A 25,395-nucleotide genomic window follows, 5' to 3' on the forward strand; every position below is an offset into this window, starting at 1 on the left:
ACAGTCTCTGAAACTGTTTTACAGTGAGAGTGATTCGAAGGGAGCCTCAGCTAACCCTAGTAATACCACAGCCAGGTCCCAGGCCGGCCTCAATCTCAGTGTGCCACGGAGGAAGCAAGTAACGAGGGGGTCTCGACCCACCGAGAAGCCACCCTCAAGAGAAGCATGAAAGGCTGAGATAGCCACACATAAACCTTCAAGGTTGAAGGCGATAGGCCCTCCGAGAATTTTTCTTGGAGAAATCTTAGCACAAAGCTGATAAGAGAGTGGACAGGGTCCATATTATTCTGTCTGCACCAAGCAGAAAATAAATTCCATTTATAGGAATAAAGCTTCCTCGTGGCGGGAGCTCTGGAGTTAAGGATGGTCTCCACAACCTCAGTTGGAAGACCAGCATCTATGAGCCTGGCCCCCTCAGAGGCCAGGCCCATAGCTTCCACAGTTCTGGGCGGGATGTATTATTGAGCCACCCGCTTGCGACAGGAGGTCCTGTCTAAGGGGAAGCTCCATTGGGGAGCCGTCTAGTAAGGACACTAGGTCCGAGAACCATATTCTGGTTGGCCAGAAGGGGGCTACCATTATTAGGCTGACCCCTTCCCGGCATATTTTCTCCAGAACTCCCGGGAGCAAGGCGATCGGGGGAAATGCGTACAGACGTAGCCTCGGCCACGTCTGTACCATGGCATCCAGACCCAGAGGTGCTGGATGTGTTAGGGAGTACCAGCGTGGTCACTGGGTTGACTCTCCCGAAGCAAATAGGTCGACTTCCGCTCGACAGAAATTTTTCCATAGGAGATCCACCACTTCTGGGTGGAGTCTCCACTCCCCGGGCCTCGGCCCCTGCCTCGACAGGGCGTCTGCTCCCTTTATACCCCGGGATGTAAGCTGCCTTCAAAGAGAGCAGCTTCCCTAGGGACCATAGGAGGATCCGACGGGCCAAGTAGTAAAGTTGGCGAGACCACAGACCCCCCTGATTATTTATATAGGCGACCACAGCAGTGTTGTCCGTGCGGACCAACACATGATGGCCTCTCAGGTCTGGGAGAAAGTGTTTTAATGCCAGAAACACCGCCATCATCTCCAGCCAATTTATGTGCCAGGAGAGCTGATGGACCTCCCATGAGCCCTGAGCTGGATGGCCACTCATGATCGCCCCCCAGCCCGTGAGGGAAGCATCTGTCGTAAGCATTATGCGACGACCAGAAGTCCCCAGCACGGGTCCCTGGGACAGGAACCAGGGATCTTTCCACATGACCAGAGCACGAAGGCATCGTCGTGAGACTTTGATCATGCGAAAAGGATTTCCCCTCAGGGAGAATCCCCTGGTCCTGAGCCACCACTGTAAGGGTCTCATGTGCAGAAGGCCAAAAGGTATCACGTTGGACGCAGCTGCCATCAGACCCAACAGTCTCTGGACCTGTTTTACAGTGAGTGACTGGCCTAACTTCACCCCTTTCATAGCCATAAGAATGGCACTCAACCGAGTGGGAGACAAATGTGCCCGCATCGTGGTGGAGTCCCACACTACACCCAGATAGTTGGTGGATTGAGCTGGAACTAGCACACTCTTCTTGGCATTGAGCCTCAGCCCAAGCCTCTTCATATGGGACAGAGCAGCATCTCGATGCTGAACTGCTAGTTGCTCTGATTGAGCTAGAATCACTTTCTATGTAATTCAGTACGCGGATACCCTGGAGTCTGTGGAGCCAGCACTGCATCCACGCACTTCGTGAATGTGCGGGGTGATAATAACAGGCCAAAAGGAAGAACCCTGTATTGGTAAGCTTTGCCCCCGAAAGCAAACCTGAGGAACTTCCTGTGAGAAGGATGGATGGACACCTGAAAGTACGCCTCTCTCAGGTCTATCGCCACAAACCAGTCCTCGGACCTGATCTGTGGGATAATCTGTTTAAGTGTAAGCCTCTTGAATTTGAGCTTTCATATTGAGCGATTTAACACATGTAAATCTACGATAGGACACATCCTTCTTTGGAACAATGAAGTAGCGGCTGTAGAAACCTGACAGCTTGCTGGGAGGAGGAACCCTTTCTATAGCTCCTTTTCGCAAGAGTGTCATAACCTCTTGTTCCATAACCAGAGACTGCTCGGGGGTCACCACTATGGGAAAGACCTCATTGAATCTGGGCGGGCGAGACCCTGTAACCCTTTTCTATGATGAGCAGCACCCATTTTGATATATTCGGTAGAAGTTTCCATTCTGCCTTAAAATCTATTAAGGGAACCAGTCTCTCGAGACTGGCCTCTGGTGTTTTTGCGCACCGGCAGAAAACAGACGAATCAAGTCATGACCGGCTCTCCTCGGAGGGTCGGTGGAGACCGCTGCGCCCTGACGCACACCGGGTGGCAGGGTTAGCATAACGGCCCCCTGAGGGCACCAAGGAGGACGGGTGTCAGATATTCTAACACAGGACCCCCTCCGGAGGGGCTGCCCTCATGGATCCTGGCCCACAGATGTCAGGACCTCTTTGAAGCCTTCATGGTGATATTAACAGTCCGCAGATCTGTCTTACTTCACAAAGACTTCACCTTTAAATTCCTCAGAATTTAATGTATTCAATATTTCATTTAATCCTTAAATTAAATGCAGCCCAAAACAGTCAAAAATGACAGGCTGAATTTATTAGAATACAAAGAGAATTATAGCTCGTAATAGTTTGCAAGGTATTATAGGGAAAGAGAGAAAGGGAAACTCCCGTCTGCTCAGTTCCCTCCAGATATATATAAACACATTATATACAATATATACTACGTGCACGCAATCTATGCGCAGCCTCGGCAAACGCAAGATCCGAGCGAGCCATATATATATATATTTTTTGCACACTTAATCTACGCGCTGCCTCGGCAAACGCGAGATTCGAGCTATATATTCCTTATTGCAGGCTTAATCCATGCGCTGCCTCGGCAAACGCAAGAACTAAGCCTCGTGTTAGACTTTTATTCCCTCGAGAATAAAGCCAACAGGAGTGGAGATAAAAACTCCCGCTAGTGCATTTCTTTCTTTACACTCCGGGACATTTTTATGAATGAACCGTCAGCTGCTTTGTTTTTGAACTGACGTGCATGCTCCACTCCCTAACACGATGTGTGTGAGGTGGCGAGTCCTCAGATTGATATCACAATATCCACCTCCTCAGAGCTGGCATGTGAAATACGGGTGCCTCAACCCGGGGAAGAAACCGCAGAGCGTGCTTCCACCTGGGAGACGGCACTGAACCTGGCAGGTAAGGGCAGAGAAAGGGCAACGCCCATCTCTAACCCCTCTGTCAGATCCATTTGTGAACCCCACGAATGGCTTCTTTTCCGCGATCCGCGGGGAACACTGGAACACAGTATTCTGAGAGCAAGTTTCTTTTTTTTGATAGTGCACACAGACGGCTCTCGAGAGAGAGCTGCCCGGGCTTACTCAACTCCCATTCAACTGCTGTTTCTCGCCATAATACGTGTCTTTTTTATAAATATATATATATGGATTGGTGTGAGATACTCTTGTCCTCAGACAAAGATATTGTGACTTGTTTATATGAAATAAGACAAACAACACCAAATAAGACACACGATAACATAGAGTGCTTGCTGAAGACACAGAAGCTAGCGTTCTCTGCATCCGGGTATGCTTTATAGTTTCCTGGTCCGTGACGTCACCAGTCTCTGACGTCTCGCTACGCGATTGGTTAGATACATGAGTGCTTCAGTGACGACATCACGCAGAAGGTTCCCAATGCGTTGCCACGCAGCGTCGACAGTTCCCACGAAAGGGAACTATAATTTATTACTTTTTGATAGAAACGTAGAAGAAGACAGCAGCTGTCTTCTTCTACGTTTCTATCAAAAACTAATAAATTACTGCTCACTGCTCTTCTTTTATGCACTGCAGGCTAGGCTATATGCGTGCAAACTCTTTTCATTCATTCCATATATATAGGGTGCGATTTGTAGGGGGGGATGGGGGGATTTCCCCCCTTCTGATCTGTGTATCCCTGCCTCTGCTGAATTATTTTTATCAAGTCAAGTCAAGTCACCCTTATTTATACAGCACTTTTTACAATGCAGATTGTGTCAAAGCAGCTTTACACTGATAATTGGTAAATAATTTTTCCTTTTAAAGAATAGTGTCAATGCAGGCAGATCAAAAGCACTGTTGAATAAATGTCAAGGATACTGTTGAATATCAAATGTCAAGTCAAATTAAATTAAATTAGGGCTGCAACTTGTGTTGCTTTAAAATCTAATGTGAATACATATTGCAAAGCCCTCACCAAAACCATGTTTTAAAAAATATCCCCCCCGGCCGATGCTACTCCACAAACCACCAAAAGAGCATATAAAATACCAAAAATAATAATCTTTTTTTAAAACATCGCCAAGTAAAACGCTGCATTTACTTTCTCTTTACGACCACAACAAACGGGACACTTTTCAGACGCGCATTCCGATTTCGCCTCAGCCACAGGTGCAAGTCAAATGAGCGCGGAAAAGGTGCAGGTGCAATGAGAGAACTTCAGTTGAACAACAGTGAACTGCGGTCAGATGAGATGTTGTCAGGTCGGTAAAATTACCATGACATCAGCCGTTATACTGTGCTCTTGGCGCGCACTCAAGAATTGCATGCGCAAATGCACTGGCGCGCGCTGCATAATTACTTTATTATAGCTTAAATAAAGCGCAAAAGAAACTACGAGCAATGACCGTCGTAAGTTAAGTCATGAAATTACAAACATGCGATTAAAGCTGCCTCAAAACTGTGCACGCATGTATTTGTTGACATGGTTTTAAAGTTATTGTTATCCAATTTGTTTGCATTAAAACATCTTAAAAATGCACATATGTACACCTAGGAAATCTAAATTTCTATCAGAAATGAAGAATTATTAGTGTCATTGTAGATAGTGGTGCAAATATCTAAGCTATCTAATACTTCAAATCTCAAGGTTAAATCAGAAGATTTTTTTGTAAAAATGTTTATGTAACAGCTGCCAAAAATGGTATATAGCTCCACTGTGGTTTTTAACAAATAGTCAAAAAAAAAAAAAAAAAAAAAAAATCCCCCCCTGTTTTTTCACAAATCACACCCTGCATATACTGTATATATTATAAATATGCTTAACTGGCTGAAATCAGGGAAACTGTCAAGTGGGACGTCTTATGATAACGTTATTTGTCACGAAGGAGGAGAGGGACCAAGAAAGAGTGAGGATTTGGAGGCAACAGAGACGGAGAGAATATACTAGCCTATTGCTGCAATGTTTCTTTTATGCGGCTGAAAATAACCATGCTTTCTGTTACCGAGCCTGTGTCTGTCACTCATCCTCTTTAAAGTGGAAGCTTGTGCGTAGCTTTGTTGCATTATATTGAAACTTTGTTGATGTTGTTATTGTCATGCGTGTTCTGGTTATTTGCGCATGATTAAACATGAGTCTTTATATGACGATAAAACAAATCTTTGTTGCGTTTTTTTTTGGGGGGGGTGTGCCAACCCGGTTGGGACATAGAAGGGGGTGCGCAGGAAAAAAAGTTTGGGAACCGCTGCCATAGACATACACGGAGAAAAGTAGCTCCGGCTAGAATGTTCCTCTGCAAGACGTGTGCAGTTCTGTTTATTAACCGCTAGAGGGCCAAAAATCACGGACAGCAGCTTTAAATAACAAAAATCTTGCACTGAACAACACTGTACTGAACAAATGCAATCCTTGAATACATTTGCACACTATTCTATTTCTTGCCAGACACATGCAGCGCTTCTGCTCACACAGCTGAGCCACATTTGTCCAAGATGCCGTTTGAGCATTGGTAATATTTATTGGTAGCATCGGACACGTTCCGGTGGTTTAAATCGATGCTTGCGACTTGCGTGAGTGCTTTTACTGTAATTTAGGCAAGCGTGCTCATAATAGAAGCAATGTGGTTGCGACACGCATGCGGCGCGGCACGCTTGTTTTTCCCGGCGTGAATATGCTGCAGCAAGATGAAAACATCATTATTATGCAGTTCATGGTTGCATAGCAATGACAGACGCCACAGGAGCGAAAAAATACTGCAATGTCCATTTTTCTTGAAACTGTCTGTGTTCCTCATCTACTTTCCTTTTCAGTTTGGAAAAAAAAATATATTTCATTCGCACTTTGCAGCCAAACAACAAATAAACTATGAAAGCCCCGAACCAGCTGTCATCAAATCTGCCTGCACGCTAAAAAAAAAATAAAATAAAATATTATAGAATCATGCCATTCTTTTGAATATGGAATATGGTATGAGACAACTAGAGAATAATAATAATAATAATAATAATAATTTAGCGGGCTGGATTATGTTTTATTTTTGAAATAAGTTGCGGGCCAGATGGAAGGAGAGGGCGGGCCGTAAATGGCCCGTGGGCCGGCAGTTTGAGACCACTGCTTTAGGGAACAGATGGTCATTCTCTCTGCACTTCCTTCTTCCCAGGATAATCAGGAGTTGAGCCTTCTTTGTCCAGTCAGGGCCCTAAGGACCTACACCGCCTCTTTTCGTCAGTCAGAACAACTCTTTGTCTGCTTCGGTGGCCGCACGATAGGTCTTCCGGTCACAAAGCCCAAGTTATCAAGATGGACAGACGATGCTAAGGCGCTCGCTTACTCCTCCTTAGGCCGGCAATGCCCTATAGGTCTTAAAGTGCACTCCACGAGAGGCATGGCCTTGGGTGTGTCCATCGTTGAAATCTGTGAGGTGGTCAGCTGGGCCTTGCCGTTCACGCTTGTCAGGTTTTATAACCTGGACGTCCCTGCATTACAAACGCAGGTTCTCTCTGCATAAGCCTCCCCAATGTGACCAGCTTATGAGCATTTGTTTACGGCCCTGACCAAAGTCTGGGTAATAACGTATTTTTTCTATTCCCTATATGTGCTCTAGGCCCCAAGGGTCTCCTAGAATGTATAGAAATTGGAGGGCAACTACAGTGTCCTCAAGTCCGTAATCTTCTGGGATACATTATGCTATGTGCGTCAGTGCAAGCCTTTCTCAGCGCTCCGCTTGAATGCTCTGTCTTCCCCCCTTCATAGCACGACGTGATTGTATTATCCCCGTTGCGTCATGCCTAAATGGCAGACGACGCAGTGCAGAGTGTAGTATCGAAAGGGAATTTACTCGGTTACTAACGTAACCTCGGTTCCCTTAGATACGGAACGGAGTACTGCATAATTTGCTGCGCTATACGTAGGATGCCTCATGCTGTCGCTTCATTCAAATGAAATCACTCTGCCAAGGTTATATAGCCCGAGACTCCGCCCATTTTAGCGAACTCAAGCGGGCTCGCTCTCCATTGGCTCACGCGGCTCTGCCGTGCCATCATTGGTTTGTTTACTTTAACTCCACAAACCAATGGCAGAGCATTTTCACTGTGTGAGTTAAAAAGGCTTCTAAACGGCAGACGACGCAGTACTCTGTTCCGTATCTAATGGAACCGAGTATGTTCTGTTCTGCACTCGTTCGCTCTGGCTTAAAATTCACTGCTGTCTGGTTCACCTGCTGTCTGATTAGTTTTATTTTCTTCCTGACCCGACCTATTCCGCTTAATCCCACTAATCTTATATTTAAAATTTCCCCTAAAGAAACTGTGATTTGGGGATAACAAATACAAAATGTAGGCTACACAACACATTTATTTGTTATTTTTTGTTTTATCATGATACTGTCAACACAGTAAAAAATGTCACACAGTAAAAGACTAAATTAAAAACATCTGTAACTCAAAATTATAAAAAAAACTAATAAATGAGAAAAAAACAAAACAAAAAAAACAGCTTACTAGCTATTCTGTTAAATGAATTTTTTTTAAACGTCTATGCAAGAACAGAATGACTGATGACAGTTTCATTTTGGTCTCTTCTCCAAAATCCAACCAAAAAGGCTGAATGTTCTCTCTGAAGGTGCACTTGTGGCTGGGATGCAAAGAACATAAAGTATCTTGCCAGGTTGCTCGGGGCAGGGAACTCTGAACTGTGTGAATGCCTGCACTGCTGAAAGTTTTGTTAACTTCAAGTTCAAACGTGGATATGCTCATGTCAAAGGATGTCGGGACTTGGGAGTGGTTGGGCTATTGTCAGACCGCCTGATTCTGAGATTTAATTCCACGCTGCAAGAAAATGGTTGGGTTCCTGTGGGAGAGCCGTTGGAATGCAGTCCTCTGTCTAAACTGCAAAGACAAGTCTGACCAGCTTTAAAACCACTCTAAAACCAGGCTGGGAGCTGGACTAAGATCAGCCAACTATCTTAGGGTGGGTTTTACTGGGGATGGCCATTTTACACAGTTAACCCTGTTAAACCCAAATATAGAAAAAAAAGGGCAAAACATTTTTTGACCTCTCAGATATCGTTTTAGGAGGCCTCTGATGTAGAAATGAAAGATTTTTCAAATTTTTTACTTTTTAGTAAGTTTTTAGGGAAATGTTGTAATATTGCAACGTTGGGCCTAGATAGGAGCAGAATTTCTGTATTTGTACTCACTTTGTCTGAACAGATATACAGAGCATTTAAGCATTCATTTGCAGGGTTGATTGCTAACATAGCCCCATAACAGTATATATCATGAGTAATAATCACACAGCAATCATATTTTATATGAATAAGCATTTATTAATAAAAATATCGAAAACAAATTGTATTTATAAAACTTTTTCTTCTATCACTTTCAATGTGGTTTGAATGAGGTCTGTGTTTTACAGTGATAGTCCCTAAGACTGTCCCTAAAATCTTTTCATTTGAGAAGCACAGGCAAACATTGCACTTGCTACAGTGTATTTGTGTATCCATTATTGCAGTGTCTACAGCGTCCTCTCTTCTTTACTGGGAAATGTGCAATCATGTCGTTGCGTACATCCAGTGGGGGATATTCCGATGACATCTTGGCATTCTGAAATGGAAAAAGTTAAAAAATTAATCAGTGAATAATACAAATGGGTCCACGTAGTAGATAAACTGAAAGAATACAGGGTGGTAGACCATGTGTCAAGGGTAGAGATCTAAGCATATTATCCATCAAAGTATTATAATTTCAATGCTAATCAAAATTCCACTACTACTGTAAGGCCCGCCCAATCGGCCCAATGGTGGTTTCCCACAGGACGGGGAAGGTTTCTTGCGCGTTCCGTCTTTTCAACGTGGCAAAGTAGTTTAATTCCAAATAATCTCTTATCTGACTCCATGTTATTATGACCTCGAATTTAGTTTAGAATGTCAATTGATTATTGGTCATTTGTATAATAATTTAGCTTTACATTTGAATATTCTATTTAACTCTTTACTCTTATTGTTCTCGTTCATTCGGTTCTCAGTGTCGCACAGGGTCCTCGCACTGGCCATTCATTAATATGCGGGCCCACGATCACAAACTCGCCAGTCTTGGTCACTAGACAGAAGTAATTGACTATACTAATAGAGTGCCGCTCTCATGCTTGCTTTCTCTAAAAGTATTTGTGTAGTCCCCATAGATCTGTATACACTTGAATTAGAGTAACACTAACTCTAGTCAGAGGTCACAACCACTACTACAGTTAAGCCGACCAATATTACTTCTCTTATAGTAGCTTTGGTTTGGTTATGCCATAGTTTCCCATGTACACTTAACTAGAGTAACATTACAATAAACAGGGGTAAGGCTCACCCTATTTAGGTTGGTCGATTAGATGTCCTAAACGGAATTCCCTTTTTAGCCTTTACAGTCTAAGTACACTTGAACCAATGCCAAGCGTTAGTCGGAACTCTAAAATCACAGTTAGTGTGCCCTATGCTCCACTCAACTGGACTTTAGTCCGTTACTAACCTGACGCAGATTTGCGGTAACAATAGATACATCGGAATCTACTAAAGTCAATAATTTCAGAGTAAATCAGAATAAAGTCAAATGTGACAATTTATTAGTCAAGTAAATGTATCATGCCAATTACATAATCAGTTCAAAGATGATTAATACAAAACATCAAATGCTCAGAAATAGAGTAAGATGCATACCTGACATGCATATTGCTGAGTGTCCAAACACCCAGCAATATGGGCTCCATCTGAATACAGAGGCGCCCCGAGCCTTTTGCAACATTTCTTTAAATACTCAGACCAACCCCCAATGTGGGGCATGAACTTACAATCAGAATTTGCATTGACTAGGGTCACAGACCTCAGGGGTTCGCACCTTGCTAATTTAGATGAAAGACCCTGGGATAGAGGCACACCCATGGTTGCAACCAAAGTATCTCTAAAACTCTTAAAACCTTTAATACCTTTGGTTTAATTTCATGTAGACAAGACCGTTGTACCAGTTGCACTGAGACATTTCAAATGATACCAAACATGACTGTTAATTCATTTGCATTGACAGAACATTATAATTTGTATATAATCTTTTTAAGTGAACTGAGTGATGGGAAGGATGTGTAAAGGGAAGGAAGTGGGGGAGAAGGAGCAAATGCGAAGGAAGGACAGGATGGAAAGAAGCTTTCCCGCAACCTCACGCTGTGGGGTGTGGAGACAAATGGCTGTATGCATTTGTGTTGTCCATATCTCAGGAGATCAAAGTATCTGAAGATCTGTTGATCTTACACTACATTCAAACAATACTGTCTGGCTGGCCTATTATGCTCTCTACTTATCATACTAAAGGAACACAAGTCAAGTCAAATTTATTTATATAGCGCTTTTTACAATTGGTAATTGTTTCAAAGCAGCTTTACATATTAGAAGCACAGAAAAAAAAAGAGAAGTGGTTAAAAAATAAGCTGTACAAGCAAGCGTGGTAATGTGTAACATATACAAGATGGTGCTACATTAAGCCAATGTTGGCTGACTCCCAGGGGTGGAAAAACGTCTCGGGTTACAGATGTAACTCCTGTTCCCTGAGTAAGGGAACGAGAAGCTACGTCGAATGACGTGATGGGAACCCTCTGCATTTTGTGTTCGTGAAGCACCTCTGTATCCAACCAATGAGGAAATGTGACGTGAGAGGCGGGTGACGTCACGGACCAGGAAACTATAAAGCATACCCAGAACAAAGAACGCTAGCTTCTGGAATATGTCTGAAGCAAGACGCTCACAGGTATGCCGGGGGTATGACAATGTGACGTAGCGTCTCGTTCCCTTACTCAGGGAACAGGGATTACATCTGTAACCCGAGACGTTCCCTTTCATGGGAACTATCGACGCTACGTCGAATGACGTGATGGGAACGCTATCCCAACTACGCCGTATCACCAAGTACCTGTCTGTTATCTTGTAGACAGAACTGAGGACCCCGGAGAGGAGCCTACATCCAGGTTGTAAAACCAATAAATGTGTGCTGGGATGATCATCCAGCAGGACCACATATGTCATTAATGGATACTCCTGACATTAAGGCCTTTGAGGCCGCCATACCCCTAGTCGAGTGAACACGGACAGCTAATGGAGATGGCTGTCCGGCCCCCTCATAAGCAAGTGAGATAGCCTCGACCACCCACCTCATTCTCTGCTTAGATGCTGGACCTCCTTTCTAATGAGACCCATAAAACACACAAACAATTGATCTGTTTTTCCCCACAGGGCAGCTCTGTGGACATATGCATCTAAAGCCCTCACTGGGCAGAGCAGATTGAGTTTCTCCTGATCCGAAGTTGTAAATGGAGGAAGATGGAAGGCCTAATGTACGATGGAACCTGGGACTTTGGTGGGGACCTTAGGCATATATCCTGGTCTAGTGTGCAGGAACGCTTTGACCATTCCAGGTGCAAATTCCAAACACAAAGAAGCAGCTGAAAGTGCTTGAAGATCTCCTATTCTTTTAAGAGATGAAATAGTCAGTAGAAATATGGTTTTTAAGGGTGAGGAATTTCTCTGAAACTTCCTCTAGTGGTTCGAAGGGAGCCTCGGCTAACCCTTCTAATACCATGGCCAAGTCCCAGGCCGGAGTCCTTGTACGTACTGAAGGCGTCAGCCTCAGAGTACCACGGAGGAAGCGTATAAAAAAGGGGGTCTCGACCTACCGAGGAATCCCCCAGAGGAGTATGGCCAAAATGGCCGCATACACTTCCTCATGGAGGGAGCTCTGGAGTGGAGTATGGTCTCCACAACCTCAGTTGGGAGAGCAGAATCTATGAGCCTGGCCCCCTCAGAGGCCAGGCCCACAGTCTCCATAGTTCTGGGCGTGGATGAATTATCATGCCGCCCGCTTGAGACAGAAGGTCCTGTCTGAGAGGAAGCTCCATCAGGGAGCCATCTAGAAGTGACACTAGGTCTGAGAACCATATTTTGGTTGGCCAGTACAGGGCTATCAATATTAGACTGACCCCTTCCTGGCGTACTTTCTCCAGAACTCCCGGGAGCAGAGCGAACGGGGAAATGCATACAGACCCAGCCTCGGCCACGTCTGTACCATGGCATCCAGACCCAGTGGTGCTGAATGAGATAGGGAGAACCACAGTGGACACTGGGTTGATTCCCCTGAAGCAAATAGGTCGATTTCAGCTCGACCAAAGTTTTCCAAAGTGAGCTCCACACCTCAGTATGGAGACTCCATTCCCCGGGCCTCTGCCCCTGCCTCGACAGGGCGTCTGCTCCCACATTTTAATGCCCTCAGGTCTGGGAAGAAGTATTTTACTGCAAGAAATACCGCCATCATTTCCAGCCGATTTAAGTGCCAGGAACTGATGGTCCTCCCAGAGACCCTGAGCTGAGCGACCATTCATGATCGCCCCCCAGCCCATGAGGGAAGCATCCGTCGTAAGCATTACGCGACGACAAGAAGTCCCAAACATGGGTTCTGGGACAGGAACCAAGGCTTTTTCCACATGACCAGAGCACGAAGGCATCGCCGCGTGACTTTTGATCTTGCGAAAAAGATTTCCCCTCGGAGAAAACCCCTTGGTCCTGAGCCACCACTGTAAGAGTCTCATGTGCAGAAGGCCAAAAGTTATCACGTTAGACGCAGCTGCCATAAGATCCAACAGTCTCTGAAACTGTTTTACAGTGAGTGACTGGACATAAGAGACCACCGTCGTGTTGTCCGTACGGACCAACACGTGGTGGCCCCTCAGGTCTGGGAGGAAGTGTTTCAGTTTTCCCCTCGGGGAAAACCCCTTGGTCCTGAGCCACCACTGTAAGGGTCTCATGTGCAGAAGGCCAATAGTAATAACGTTGGACGCAGCTGCCATCAGACCCAACAGTCTCTGAAACTGTTTTACAGTGAGTGACTGGCCTAACTTCACCCCATTCACGGCTCCGAGAATGGAATTCACACGAGCAGGAGACAGCTGCGCCTGCATCGTGGTAGAATCCCAGATTACTCCTAGATAGTTTGCAATCTGACTCGGAACCAGCACACTCTTTTTGGCATTGAGCCTCAGCCCAAGCTTTTTCATGTGCGTCAGAACAACATCTCGATGTTGAACTGCCAACTGTTCTGTTTGAGCTAATATCAACCAATCGTCGATATAGTTCAGCACGCAGATGCCCTGGAGTCTCGATGGAGCCAGCTCTGCATCCACGCACTTCATGAACGTGCGGGGTGATAATGATAGGCTGAAAGGAAGAACCCTGTATTGGTAAGCTTTGTCCCCGAAAGCAAACCTGAGGAACTTCCTATGAGAAGGATGGATGGATACATGAAAGTAAGCATCTTTCAGGTCTATCACAACAAACCAGCTCCTCGGACCTGATCTGTCCCTTCTTTGGAACAATGAAGTATAGGTTGTAAAACCCTGACAGCTTGCTGGGAGGAGAACCCCTTCTATAGCTCCTTTTTGCAAGAGCGTCATAACCTCCTGTTCCATTACCAGAGACTGCTCGGGGCCACCACTGTGGGAAGGACCCCATTAAACTGGGGCGGGCGAGACCCGAATTTGTAACCCTTTTCTATTGTGAGCAGCACCCATTTTGAAATATTTGTAGAAGTTTCCATTCTGCCTTATTTACAAAGGGAACCAGTCTCTCAAGACTGGCCTCTGGTGTTTTTTGAACACTTGACTCGGCACCCTGAAGCGGCGAACCGGCAAGGAACAGCCGAATCAAGTGATGACCGGCCCTCCTCGGAGAATCGGTGGAGACCGCTGCGCCCTGAAGCACACTGGGTGGCAGGGTTAGCAGAACGGCCCCCTGAGGGCGCCAAAGAGGGATGAGTACCAAGTATTTTAATACCCAACCCTCTCTGGAGGGGACTTCCCTCCAATGTCCCGCGCCACTGGCATCAGGACTTCTTCGAAGCCTTCTTGGTGGTAATTACAGTCCGCAGATCTGTGTTACCCCACAAAGACTTCGGCTGTGTCGCCTGTCCTTGTCCCCAAGCTTTCTGCGGGGGACCATGGGTGGCGACACTTTCTTTTAAATTCCTCAGAATTTAATGTATTCAATATTTCATTTAATCCTCAAATTAAATGCAGCCAGTTCTTATATATATATTTTTGAACAGACCGAATATATTTAGAATACAAAAAAGAATTATAGCTCGTAATAATTCGCAAGGTATTTTAGGGAAAGAGAGAAAGGGAAACTCCCGTCTGCTCAGATCCCTTAATATATAAATATATATACACATATACATACACATGCATAGTTACGGACACGTGATACATGCGCAGCCTCGGCAAACGCAAGACCCGAGCCGTATATTCATTCTTGAACTTAATCTACGCGCTGCCTCGGCAATGCGAGATCCGAGCCATATATTCTTTAATGAAAACCCAATCCACGCGCTGCCTCGGCAAGCGCGAGATCTGAGCTATATTCTTTAATGAAAACGATCCGAGCTTAGACTTTTATTCCCTCGAGAATGAAGCCAACAGGAGTGGAGCTACAAAACTCCCACTAGTGCATACTTTTCTTCGGGACATTTCTATGAATGAACACTGTCACTGTCAGTTTTTTTTTTTTTTTTGAGCTGACGTGCATGCTCCACTCCAAGCAAACGACACATAAATCGTGTGTATCCCCACTCGCTTTGTAGTGTAGCACAGGGGGAAAATCAAACTGCTGTTCACGATTGATATGTTATAAACGTGTGATTTTGAAACACGATATATGTGTGATCGATATCACAATATCCACCTCCTCAGAGCTGGACATGTGAGTATCGGTGCCTCAACCCGGGGGAAGAAACCGCAGAGCGTGCTTCCACCTGGGAGACGGCACTGAACCTGGCAGGTGAAGGCAGAGAAAGGGCGGCGCCCGTCTCTAACCCCTCTGTCAGATCCATTTGTGAACCCCACGAACGGAGCCTCCGGCACTCACTCCCACTTCACTGCTGTTTCTCGCCATAATACGTGTCTTTTTTATATATAAATATATGGATTGGTGTGAGATACTCTTGTCCTCAGACGAAGAGATCGTGATTATTTATATGTGATAAGACAAACAACACCAAATAAGACACACAAGATACAGAGAGTGCTTGCTGAAGACAACAGAAGCTAGCGTTCTTTGTTCTGGGTATGCTTTATAGTTTCCTGGTCCATGACGTCACCCGCCTCTCACGTCAAGTTTCCTCATTGGTTGGATACAGAGGTGCTTCACGAACACAAAATGCAGAGGGTTCCCATGACGTCATTTGACGTAGCGTCGATAGTTCCCACGAAAGGGAACCCCCCTAGGAGAAAAACCCAGCGTGCTAACACTGGGGAAAAAAGTCATAGGAGGGAAAAAAACCCTTGGAAGATATATATAATATATGTAAATGGATATGGAGATCAAAATCTGAATTATACATTTTTATTATTGAGATTAAAAATAGATTATATATAAATATATGTAAGCGGATACGGGGATTAAAAATCTGAATTATAGATGCAGCCAGAACTGGATCTGTAGGCCTTTCGGTTCCGGACGACCTAATTATTGCAGCGTAACAATCCTTTAACGGATTTGAAAAAATGTTAATGTATTGATAATGTGTTATGTGTATGCAAGAGCAAAGAGATGTGTTTTTAGTCTAGATTTAAACTGACAGTGTGTCTGCTTCCCGAACAATGCTAGGAAGATTGTTCCAGAGTTTAGGTGCTAAATAAGAAAAGGATCTGCCGCCTTCAGTTGATTTTGATATTCTGGGTATTATCAACTGGCCTGAATTCTGAGATCGCAATAGACGTGAAGGACTATAATGCAATGTATAATGTATAATGTATAAGTAAGTAGCAAGATTTTAAAATCTATACGATGTTTAATAGGGAGCCAATGTAATGTTGACAGAACTGGGCTAATATGGTCATACTTTCTGGTTCTAGTAAAAACTCTAGCTGCCGAGCAGAACAACCACCCAGTAGAGCGTTAAAGTAATCTAGTCTTGAGGTCATGAATGCATGAACCAACTGTTCCGCATTTGTCATTGAGAGCATGTGTCGTAATTTAGATATGTTTTTTAGATGGAAGAAGGCGGTTTTACAGATACTGGAAACATGACTTTCAAATGAAAGATTGGTATCAAAGAGCACACCCAGGTTCCTAACTGAGGACGAAGATTTAATGGAGCACCCGTCAAGTGTTAGAGAGTATTCAAGGTTTTTTCATGAGGAAGTTTTTGGTCCATAGATTAGGATATCATTTTTTTCTGAATTTAATAATAAGAAATTTCTTGTCATCCAGTTTTTAATGTCAGCTATGCATTCTGTTAGTTTTGTGAATTTGTAGGTTTCGTCAGGGCGCGAGGAAATATAGAGCTGAGTATCGTCAGCGTAGCAGTGAAAACTAACACCATGCTTCCTAATTATCTCTCCTAAGGGCAGCATGTACAGAGTGAAAAGCAACGGTCCTAGTACTGAGCCTTGTGGTACTCCATATTGAACTTGTGATCGATACGACATCTCTTCATTAACTACTACAGACTGATAACGGTCAGATAAGTAAGATTTGAACCATGCCAAATCAATTCCACTAATGCAAATATAGTTTTCAAGTCTTTTTAGAAGAATGTTGTGATCGATAGTGTCAAAAGCAGCACTGAGATCTAATAACACTAATAGTGAAATACAGCCACGATCGGATGATAAGAGTAGATCGTTTGTAACTCTAACAAGAGAAGTCTCAGTACTATGGTATGGTCTAAATCCTGACTGGAAATCCTCACAGATTCCATTTCTTTCTAAATGTTTTCTGTCAGTTGTGATGAAACTGCCTTTTCTAGTATCTTTGACAGAAAAGGTAGATTTGAGATTGGCCTGTAATTTACTAAATCTCTCGGATCTAGTTGAGGTTTTTTAATAAGAGGTTTAATAATAGCCTGCTTAAAAGTTTTTGGCATGTATCCTAGTGTTAAGGATAAATTAATTATATCAAGAAGTGGACCTACGACCTACGAAAGCATTTCTTTCAGTAGTTTAGTCGGCATTGGGTCTAACATACATGTGGTTGATTTTGATGATTTGATAAGTTTAGATAATTCTTCCTCTCCTATAGCGGCGAATGATTCTTGTTTTACCTCAGGGACACTACAGTGCACTGTCTGAAGCGAAACTGTAGACGGTTGCATGTTTTTAATTTTCTCTCTAATATTGTCAATCTTGCAAGTAAAGAAGTTCATAAAGTCATTACTGCTGTGCTCTTTGGAAACGTCAGCAGTTGAATCTCTATTTCTAGTTAATTTAGCCACTGTGTCAAATAAATACCTAGGATTATGTTTGTTTTCTATTAAGATATTTGAAAAATAAGTAGATCTAGCATTTCTTATAGCCGTTCTGAAAGGCGAAAAACCTCTAGTTTTGTTTTCTTCCAACTACGTTCGGCTTTTCTCACAGCTCGTTTTAGAGCCCGAGTGTGCTCATCATACCATGGCGTTGGATTAGTTTCCTTAATCTTCCTTAGACGTAAAGGAGCGACTGCATCTAATGTGCTGGAAAAGAGAGAGCCAATAGTTTCTGTTGCAGCATCGAGTTCTTCTAAGTTGTCAGGTATACTAAGGCGATGACACTGCTCGGTGAGGTTATTTATAAAGCAATCTTTAGTGGTAGAAGTGATGGTTCTACCATATTTATGGCTGGATGGTGGTTTTGTAGCCTTGGCTAACTGTTGTATACATGAGACTAAGTAATGATCTGATATATCATCGCTCTGCTGTAGAATTTCAACAGCATCAATATCAATTCCATGCGACAGTATTAGATCTAGGGTATGATTACGACAATGAGTGGGTCCTGACACGTGTTGTCTAACTCCAATAGAGTTTAAAATGTCTGCAAATGCCAATCCAAATGCGTCTTTATTATTATCTACATGGATATTAAAATCACCAACAACAAGGACTTTATCCGCAGCCAGTACTAACTCTGATAGAAAATCAGCAAATTCTTTGATAAAGTCAGTATGGTGCCCTGGTGGCCTGTATACATTAGCCAGCACAAATGTCAACTTACATAATGTTACATAAAGCACCAACACTTCAAAGGAATTATATTTGAAATTCTTTTGAATGATTCTGAATATATTACTATAAATTACAGCAACACCTCCCCCTTTGCCTTTCTGTCGAGGATTGTGATGATAATCATAACCTTGAGGACTAGACTCATTTAAAGTAATGTAATCGTCCGGTTTTAGCCAGGTTTCTGTCAAACACAGCACATCTAGATTATTGTCTGTGATAATATCGTTTACAATAAGTGCTTTTAAAGAAAGTGATCTAATATTTAACAACCCAAGCTTTATCATTTGTTTATCATTATTATCTCTATTTTTTTATTTGTTGAACATCAATTAAATTTTTACTATTAAATGGGTTTGGAAGTTTTTTGTTTTTATTAATTCGGGGTACAGACACAGTCTCTATGTGATAATATCTAGGTGCAAGAGTTTCTATGTGTTGGGAATTATCTGACTTCTGTAACGTGAGGCAGCTAGCAGACGGTCGGTTTAGCCAGTCTGTCTGCTTCCTGTCCTGGGCCCCAGTTTGTCATGTTTCAGCTCTAAGACTATGTGCCATATTACTAGAGAGAAGAGCAGCACCATCACGGGACGGATGAATACCATCTCTTTTCAACAGGTCAGGTCTGCCCCAAAAGCTTTTCCAATTGTCTATGAAACCTATATTATTCTGTGGACACCACTTAGACAGCCAGCCATTGAGTGATGATAATCTGCTAACTATCTCATCACTCCAACGAACAGGAAGAGGGCCAGAACAAATTACTTCTCCTGACATTGTACTTGCGAGTTCACACACCTCTTTAATGTTAATTTTATTGATCTCCGACTGGCGAAGTCGAACATCATTTGTGCCGACGTGAATAATAATTTTAGAGTATTTACCATTAGCATTAGCCAGCACTTTTAAATTTGCTTTGATGTCAGGTGCTCTGGCTCCCGGCAAACATGTGACTATGGTGGCTGGTGTCACTATTTTCATGTTCCGTGTAATAGAATTGCCAATGACTAGGGCACTTTCAACAGAATTCTCAGTAGGTGCGTCACTGAGTGGGGAGAACCTGTTTGATGTTCTTACTGGAACAGAAGAGTGGTGTTTTCCACGGCTAGGCCGCCTCACAGCTACCCAAGTGCCCTTCTGCGCGGGCTCTACAGCCAGAACCGAACAATGTACAGAGTTCACTAAGCTAGTCGCATCCAAAACCGTATCTGAGGCCCCTACGTTCTTACTATCCTCGATTAAAGTTTGGATGCGTGTCTCTAATTCTGAGATTCTCTCTGTCAGCCTGACTATTTCCCTACATTTATGACATGTAAATCCCTCGTCGCTGACAGAGAGAGCTACACTAAACATGTTACAGACTGTGCAAAAGATGACTGAGGGAGAGGATGACATGACTCACCGTGTTTGTAGACTGATCCGATCCGAGATCACAGCTGTTTGATGAACGCGTTTAAAAAGGAGCGCGCGAGACTGATAACAAGTTAGCAAGCGAGATGCAAAGATTCAAAGATTACAAGCTAGCAACGTCAGATTACTGTGGTAGGCAATAATAGTAATACAAGCAACAATGAATAAAAGTATGAGATTCAATAAAAGTAAGAGAAAACAAGGCTATACTGAGACGCAAACACCAGCAGTGAGGCAGACAGCAGCGAGGCAGACACATGCATCCCCCCAGAGCACATACAGGTTCATATTCAAGACCATTCACACCTGTCCCTGAAGAATGCAAAAGGCATCCCCCCAAAATCATTCAGAGCTCCTAATGCTATAAACTGCTACTTGGCCAACACTAAAAAAAAATCTCAGGATCATTTAGAAGTTAAAAAACAAATAAACTACATAGATACAGGGAGTTTCACTGCTCTGGGTGATGGAGTTTTAAATCCCACATACAGTTTATTCCTGTGTTTAATTATGGTCTAAGCTAAACTAAGTACAAATTTAACAGAAAAGCACATTTAGAACTTAGTTACAATGAATCTAACAGTTTAAATTTCAATTTGTGACCATGTGAGAAGTGCAGTGTCCTTATGTAACATGTAGGAGCACAGGCTATTTTGACTACCACTCTGGCCCAACGTTGTAGAATTACAACATGGACTTAACAAGCTCTAAATCAAATTTGATTAATGTTTTCCAAAATTACTAAATATATCTCTGTTGTAGACATTGTAATAAACACACACAAAAAAAAAATATGTTAGGAAATTTACTTACTTGAATCTTGACAAATCCAGTCATGTAAAAAAATGTTTTCCAAAATTAATAAATATATCTCTGTTCTAGACATTGTAATAAACACACACACAAAAAAATATGTTAGGAAATTTACTTACTTGAATCTTGACAAATCCAGTCATGTAAAAAAAGGAGATGAGCTTGACGCGAAGTCTGCAGGTAGAGTAACTTCATGGCCAGATGATACAGGGTTAATGCTACAATTTTTGAAATGCCTTGGAGTAATTCTCTACATTCTAAAATTACTATCTTTAATGACAAAGTTGGACTTTTTAAATTGGTATAAGAGGCAAAACAACTTTTCATTGATGATTTTCCTCAGGTTTGTCCTGGATGTGTCCTCTGTGTACTTTTGCGTCCATTTATTTTTCCTTTTTTAAAACAGAAATGAAATATGGAAAATGCGGTTTCTTTGTTTTTTATTTTAACACTGATGAATAGAATTAGCATATACAAGCTAATTTTCTTTATGCAAGATTATTATTTTGTGAAAAATAATATAAATTATATACAACTTGTTATTTAATATATAAAAATGCTAAATTTAATTTACAGTGTTTTGCGTCAGACACACAGACGCTAAAGCACCCTCTAGTGCTTTTTCCTCTGGCGTCAATAGAATGACTTGCTTCAAGAGCCAGCCTAAATGACATTGATTAATTTCCATTTGTTAAATTACTATTATTATTATTATTTTTACATTTATATTTTAACCTAAACATTAAATTTCTAAACCTTATAGCCTCTTGTTTAGCACTCTAACATTGAGTTCCCGCTTGTGGTATCAATCCCGTAATTTTGGTTTTTACTCTGTTTTATATGAAAAAAGGCCAAAATGACTTTTTCGTCTGGTTCTGTTAGATGTTTTATATTGTTTGGGATTAGGAGTCACTTTATAGCTGCTATGCTGTTCAAATTGAAAATATACCAACATTTGTTATGATGACAAAATATACCCAAATATGTAATTTTCATGAAGACAAAATTCCCATGCCCTTTGCCTCAGTGGAGGTTTGACATGAATTATTTCTCAATTCTCATTGAAAGCAGTGCGTTATGGCCGCGTCGCTGGGACATTAACACTGTATGTGGCTTAATCATACTAAAACAACAACCAGGGAGAAACTATTTTCTCGCACATTTTCTTGTAATCAACAGCATCTAAGGCTAAGACAACAGCAACGTAAACAAAGTGGAAAGACAATATTTTTATGTTTAGCATTTCTAACGGTTTTCTATAAGTGGAAAACGCTGAATGTTGAAAGTGCTTTGCCTTGTCTGCACATCTTTAATGGTCATTTAATATCAGTGTCTTAATGCATTAAGCGTTTTCTTCATAACTGTGTTTTATTATCTAGGAAAATGGTTAACGTGTTATTAATTGTGTTCATAGTGAAGTGCTTATAAGGTGTAGTGAATTTGCTCCTCCAATATCACCTACATTAAGCCACATTAATCATTTTTCACGTTAAACACTTAAAATGACTCACTTCGCTGGATGTGTTTGTCGCCAATAGTATTCTTTTGGATATGCGGCAGTATCAGACACCTCGTGAGTGAGTGGAAATCAAGTCAAGTAGGCCTATTATCATGTTTCAGAGACATGGCTCTCGAAAGTGTGGGAACAATTTTACTAAAGAAAACTTAAATTGACATTTCTTCGACTTTAATCTGTCCTTTTTTAATTTTGGTTTGTAATGATGCAAAACAAAAAAAGAAGTCAGTATTTATTTTGTGCACATGAAATTTGTGTATTCGGTTTTAATTTAAATTTTGCTATTTACCATACCATTTAGAAATAAAACAAGTGTATGTTTTTTGTTTTTCTTGACGTGATTAAAAAACGAAAAAGGAATGGACGCAAAAGTACACGGACCCTGAACCTACCCCTAAACCTAATCTTAACCCATGTAGTTACCTTATATTATTCAGTAGCCTACTTTCTTGGTAAGTACACTGTACTGAAAGTGCACAAACTGTAAAATAAAGTGCAACTGACATTGTATTCAATAACTTTGGGGATGATATTTTGTTTTTTCAGAAAACTTTATAGAAGTGTCCCTTTTTAAGACAGTAGACCCCTATGATATAATGCCAGATAATGCATAAATGTTTAATTAGATTGTGCTATTCAACACTGCAACATTCTAATGTAGGCACATTAATAATGTATTTCAATATTTTATAGGTGCATGATTAACTAATGATGATACTGCATATGATAATAATTAAATAATGATAATAATGATGTACTTCTGTTTGAAAACTAAACTAAAAGATACACTGGTTGAATGTTGTTCTGTCACACTGATTTTATTAATGAGAGTTTGAGCATGTGGTTTGTTTTTTTTAATAAGCAGTACAAAACAGCTTGTACAACATTAAGCTAAGATGATCCAGACATCTCTTCATGCCAGTTCCCTTTTTACAGTATATCCAGAGTCTCTGCATGTGTTGAATCAGAGCTTGTATGCCTACAGCAAATGGCATATTTTCACTGCCAAGGTTACATGTGTAGACTTGTTAGTGGCTTTTCCTGCCACGTCAGATTTTTAACATTTTCAGGACTCATTTGCAGGGCAATTCTGTTTTAAATATGGTAAAATATGTTAAAGAGAACTGAAAATACAATTTGTGAATGGTGGTCATTTATGCATGTACATTCTGTGTGGGCTGCTTATAAGAGCTTGTTTTTGTGCCTGTCACCTTTCTGAATCTGTTTACCTGATATAATCAATTTATTTCTCTTCCAGGTGCTATATAAAGAGGATTTTGAGAGGAACAAAGGGAAAGGCTTCAGTGTGGTGGCTGATACACCAGAACTGCAGAGGGTCAAGAAGACGCAAGATCAGATTAGCAACGTAAGACATTCACAAAACAGTATTTACAGATGTGCCTCACTGAACATTACCACCACTGCCATATTTTTACAAAAATTATATATCCATTGTGTACCACCCCTCTCATTCATCTCATCTAGATTCTTAAATACTGATAAATCTATCTTCACACTCCCTTGGTTTTTCTGCTTTCTCATCTCTCCCTCCATCTTTTCCTCCATCATTATGTGTCATGGAATGTTGCCAAGCAACTCTCTGATCACATGACTGGTGCTGAAGAGTCATTTCCTCTCTGTCTGAGTGCAGGCTCTTCCTAAAGTGGTAGTGTCTTACAGTTTGTTTGTTTGTTTGTTTGTTTGTTTGTTTTTATTTGCTTTGTTACTATTTTCACATGTAAGGAGTACATTTTCAAAACTCTTAGTACAAAAATCCTAACTGATCACACTTGTAACACAGATAGTCATTCTTTCAAAACCTGATCTCATCAGCAGCACGTCATAACCGGAAGCCCCATAAGTCGCACAAATCAGGTTCGCTGCTAAATATCTATGAAAATTGTTTTCAGAAAGACCAGAACTCGTATATAAGTGTTTAACGAGCGCATCGTAGCGCACAACTTAACCCAAATCACCAGACGATGTCGAGATTGATCGTGATGAAGTTCTTGAACTACCAGGATAAGGAAAAGACTTTGAGGGCAGCTAGAAAAAGGAGTGGCGCTATGAAGGACAACAGATCAGCCTGTTCCCGGACCTATCAGCCGAGCGTCAACGGCAGTTCGATGGAGTTAAGGTCCAACTTAGAGGCATGGAAATCCGCTATGGCATGCTCTACCCAGCACACCTGATAGTTACACATTTTGGCCAGCGCCACATCTTTAAATCCGTCTCGGAGGCAGAGGACTTCATTCAGTCTGTGCGTACCACCACTGCTTGAATTTCGCATGCAATTAGGGATTCATCATCAGGACTTAAATCACATGTTTATTAAGCAAAGGTGAAGTTGTTTTTTTTGTTTGTTTTCTGAGATAAAATGTACTGATTTACGTGAAAACAGAATTCTGTTCTATCAGAAATGGGATATCTCTGCAAATCACTTTGCTAGTTTAAATGTAGTTTTATAAAATGTCCTTTTCTTATGTGCATATGTAGGTAAATAAGTTAAAGAATAACTGGACGTGTTAGGCCCGTCCACACGAAGCCAGAGCTTACCCAAATCCAATCTTTTTTTTTTTCCTCGTTCTAAAAAAAATCCCATCCACACAGTGCCATATCAAGAAATATCTGCGTCCACACGAAACCAGTGAAACGGCTCAAAATGATGTAGTATACATGCCAGACCATTATGTGGCGCTGTAATTCTGTCACAGAAATGCACTTAAAGCAGCGGAGAAGACTTGGAGTGCATAAACCTTGCGCGCTGAATACAAACCATAGCAAAGCTTTACTGTGTGTTCACACCGCCAGCGGCAAGAGCGGCAAAGTGACAGGAAGTCATTCATTTTCAATGAGAGCCAGAGGCGCTTCTAGGACGGTGAGAGCGTCGAGGAGAGTTGAAATCAAGTCAACTTTTTATGGTAACGAGCTATGACGCGGTTCGGCGGCAACCAGTCAGAATGATTGCGATTGGTTGCCACAACTAGTCATTTACTTTGACTCTCCCGCCGGTGGCGGTTTGAACGAACAGTACAGCGTTGTTGAAATAACGCTTTATTTTGGCTCAGTAGCTTCTGCAGCACGAACACTAGCATGTAGAGTCTGCTATTGCTGTTGTTGGTGCTGTTTTGTGGTGTTAGCTCGTCTGACTATGTTAGACGTGGGGTGATGACATAGTTTTTTTTTTTTTTTAAATATACGGATTACCCCGTCCACGCGATAACGCAAAGACGGTGTTTTCAAATTTATCCACTCTGGGACCCGGTTTCAAAAAATAACGGTTTCACCGTTCGAAAAC

At 42.1% G+C, this 25,395-nt stretch overlaps 1 protein-coding gene across 1 annotated transcript in view; it reads left to right on the forward strand.

Annotated features, from left to right (window-relative positions):
- The window catches only part of LOC137007713 (LIM and SH3 domain protein 1-like), a 219,109-nt gene that overhangs the window by 68,219 nt on the left and 125,495 nt on the right, over positions 1–25,395 (forward strand). The window contains exon 4 of the mRNA XM_067369344.1: positions 23,356–23,463. Coding sequence (XP_067225445.1) covers positions 23,356–23,463 — 108 coding nt within the window. The remainder of the gene's footprint in view (positions 1–23,355; positions 23,464–25,395) is intronic.

This window comes from Chanodichthys erythropterus, chromosome 19, assembly GCF_024489055.1.
Source record: "Chanodichthys erythropterus isolate Z2021 chromosome 19, ASM2448905v1, whole genome shotgun sequence".
Classification (NCBI taxonomy): domain Eukaryota; kingdom Metazoa; phylum Chordata; class Actinopteri; order Cypriniformes; family Xenocyprididae; genus Chanodichthys; species Chanodichthys erythropterus.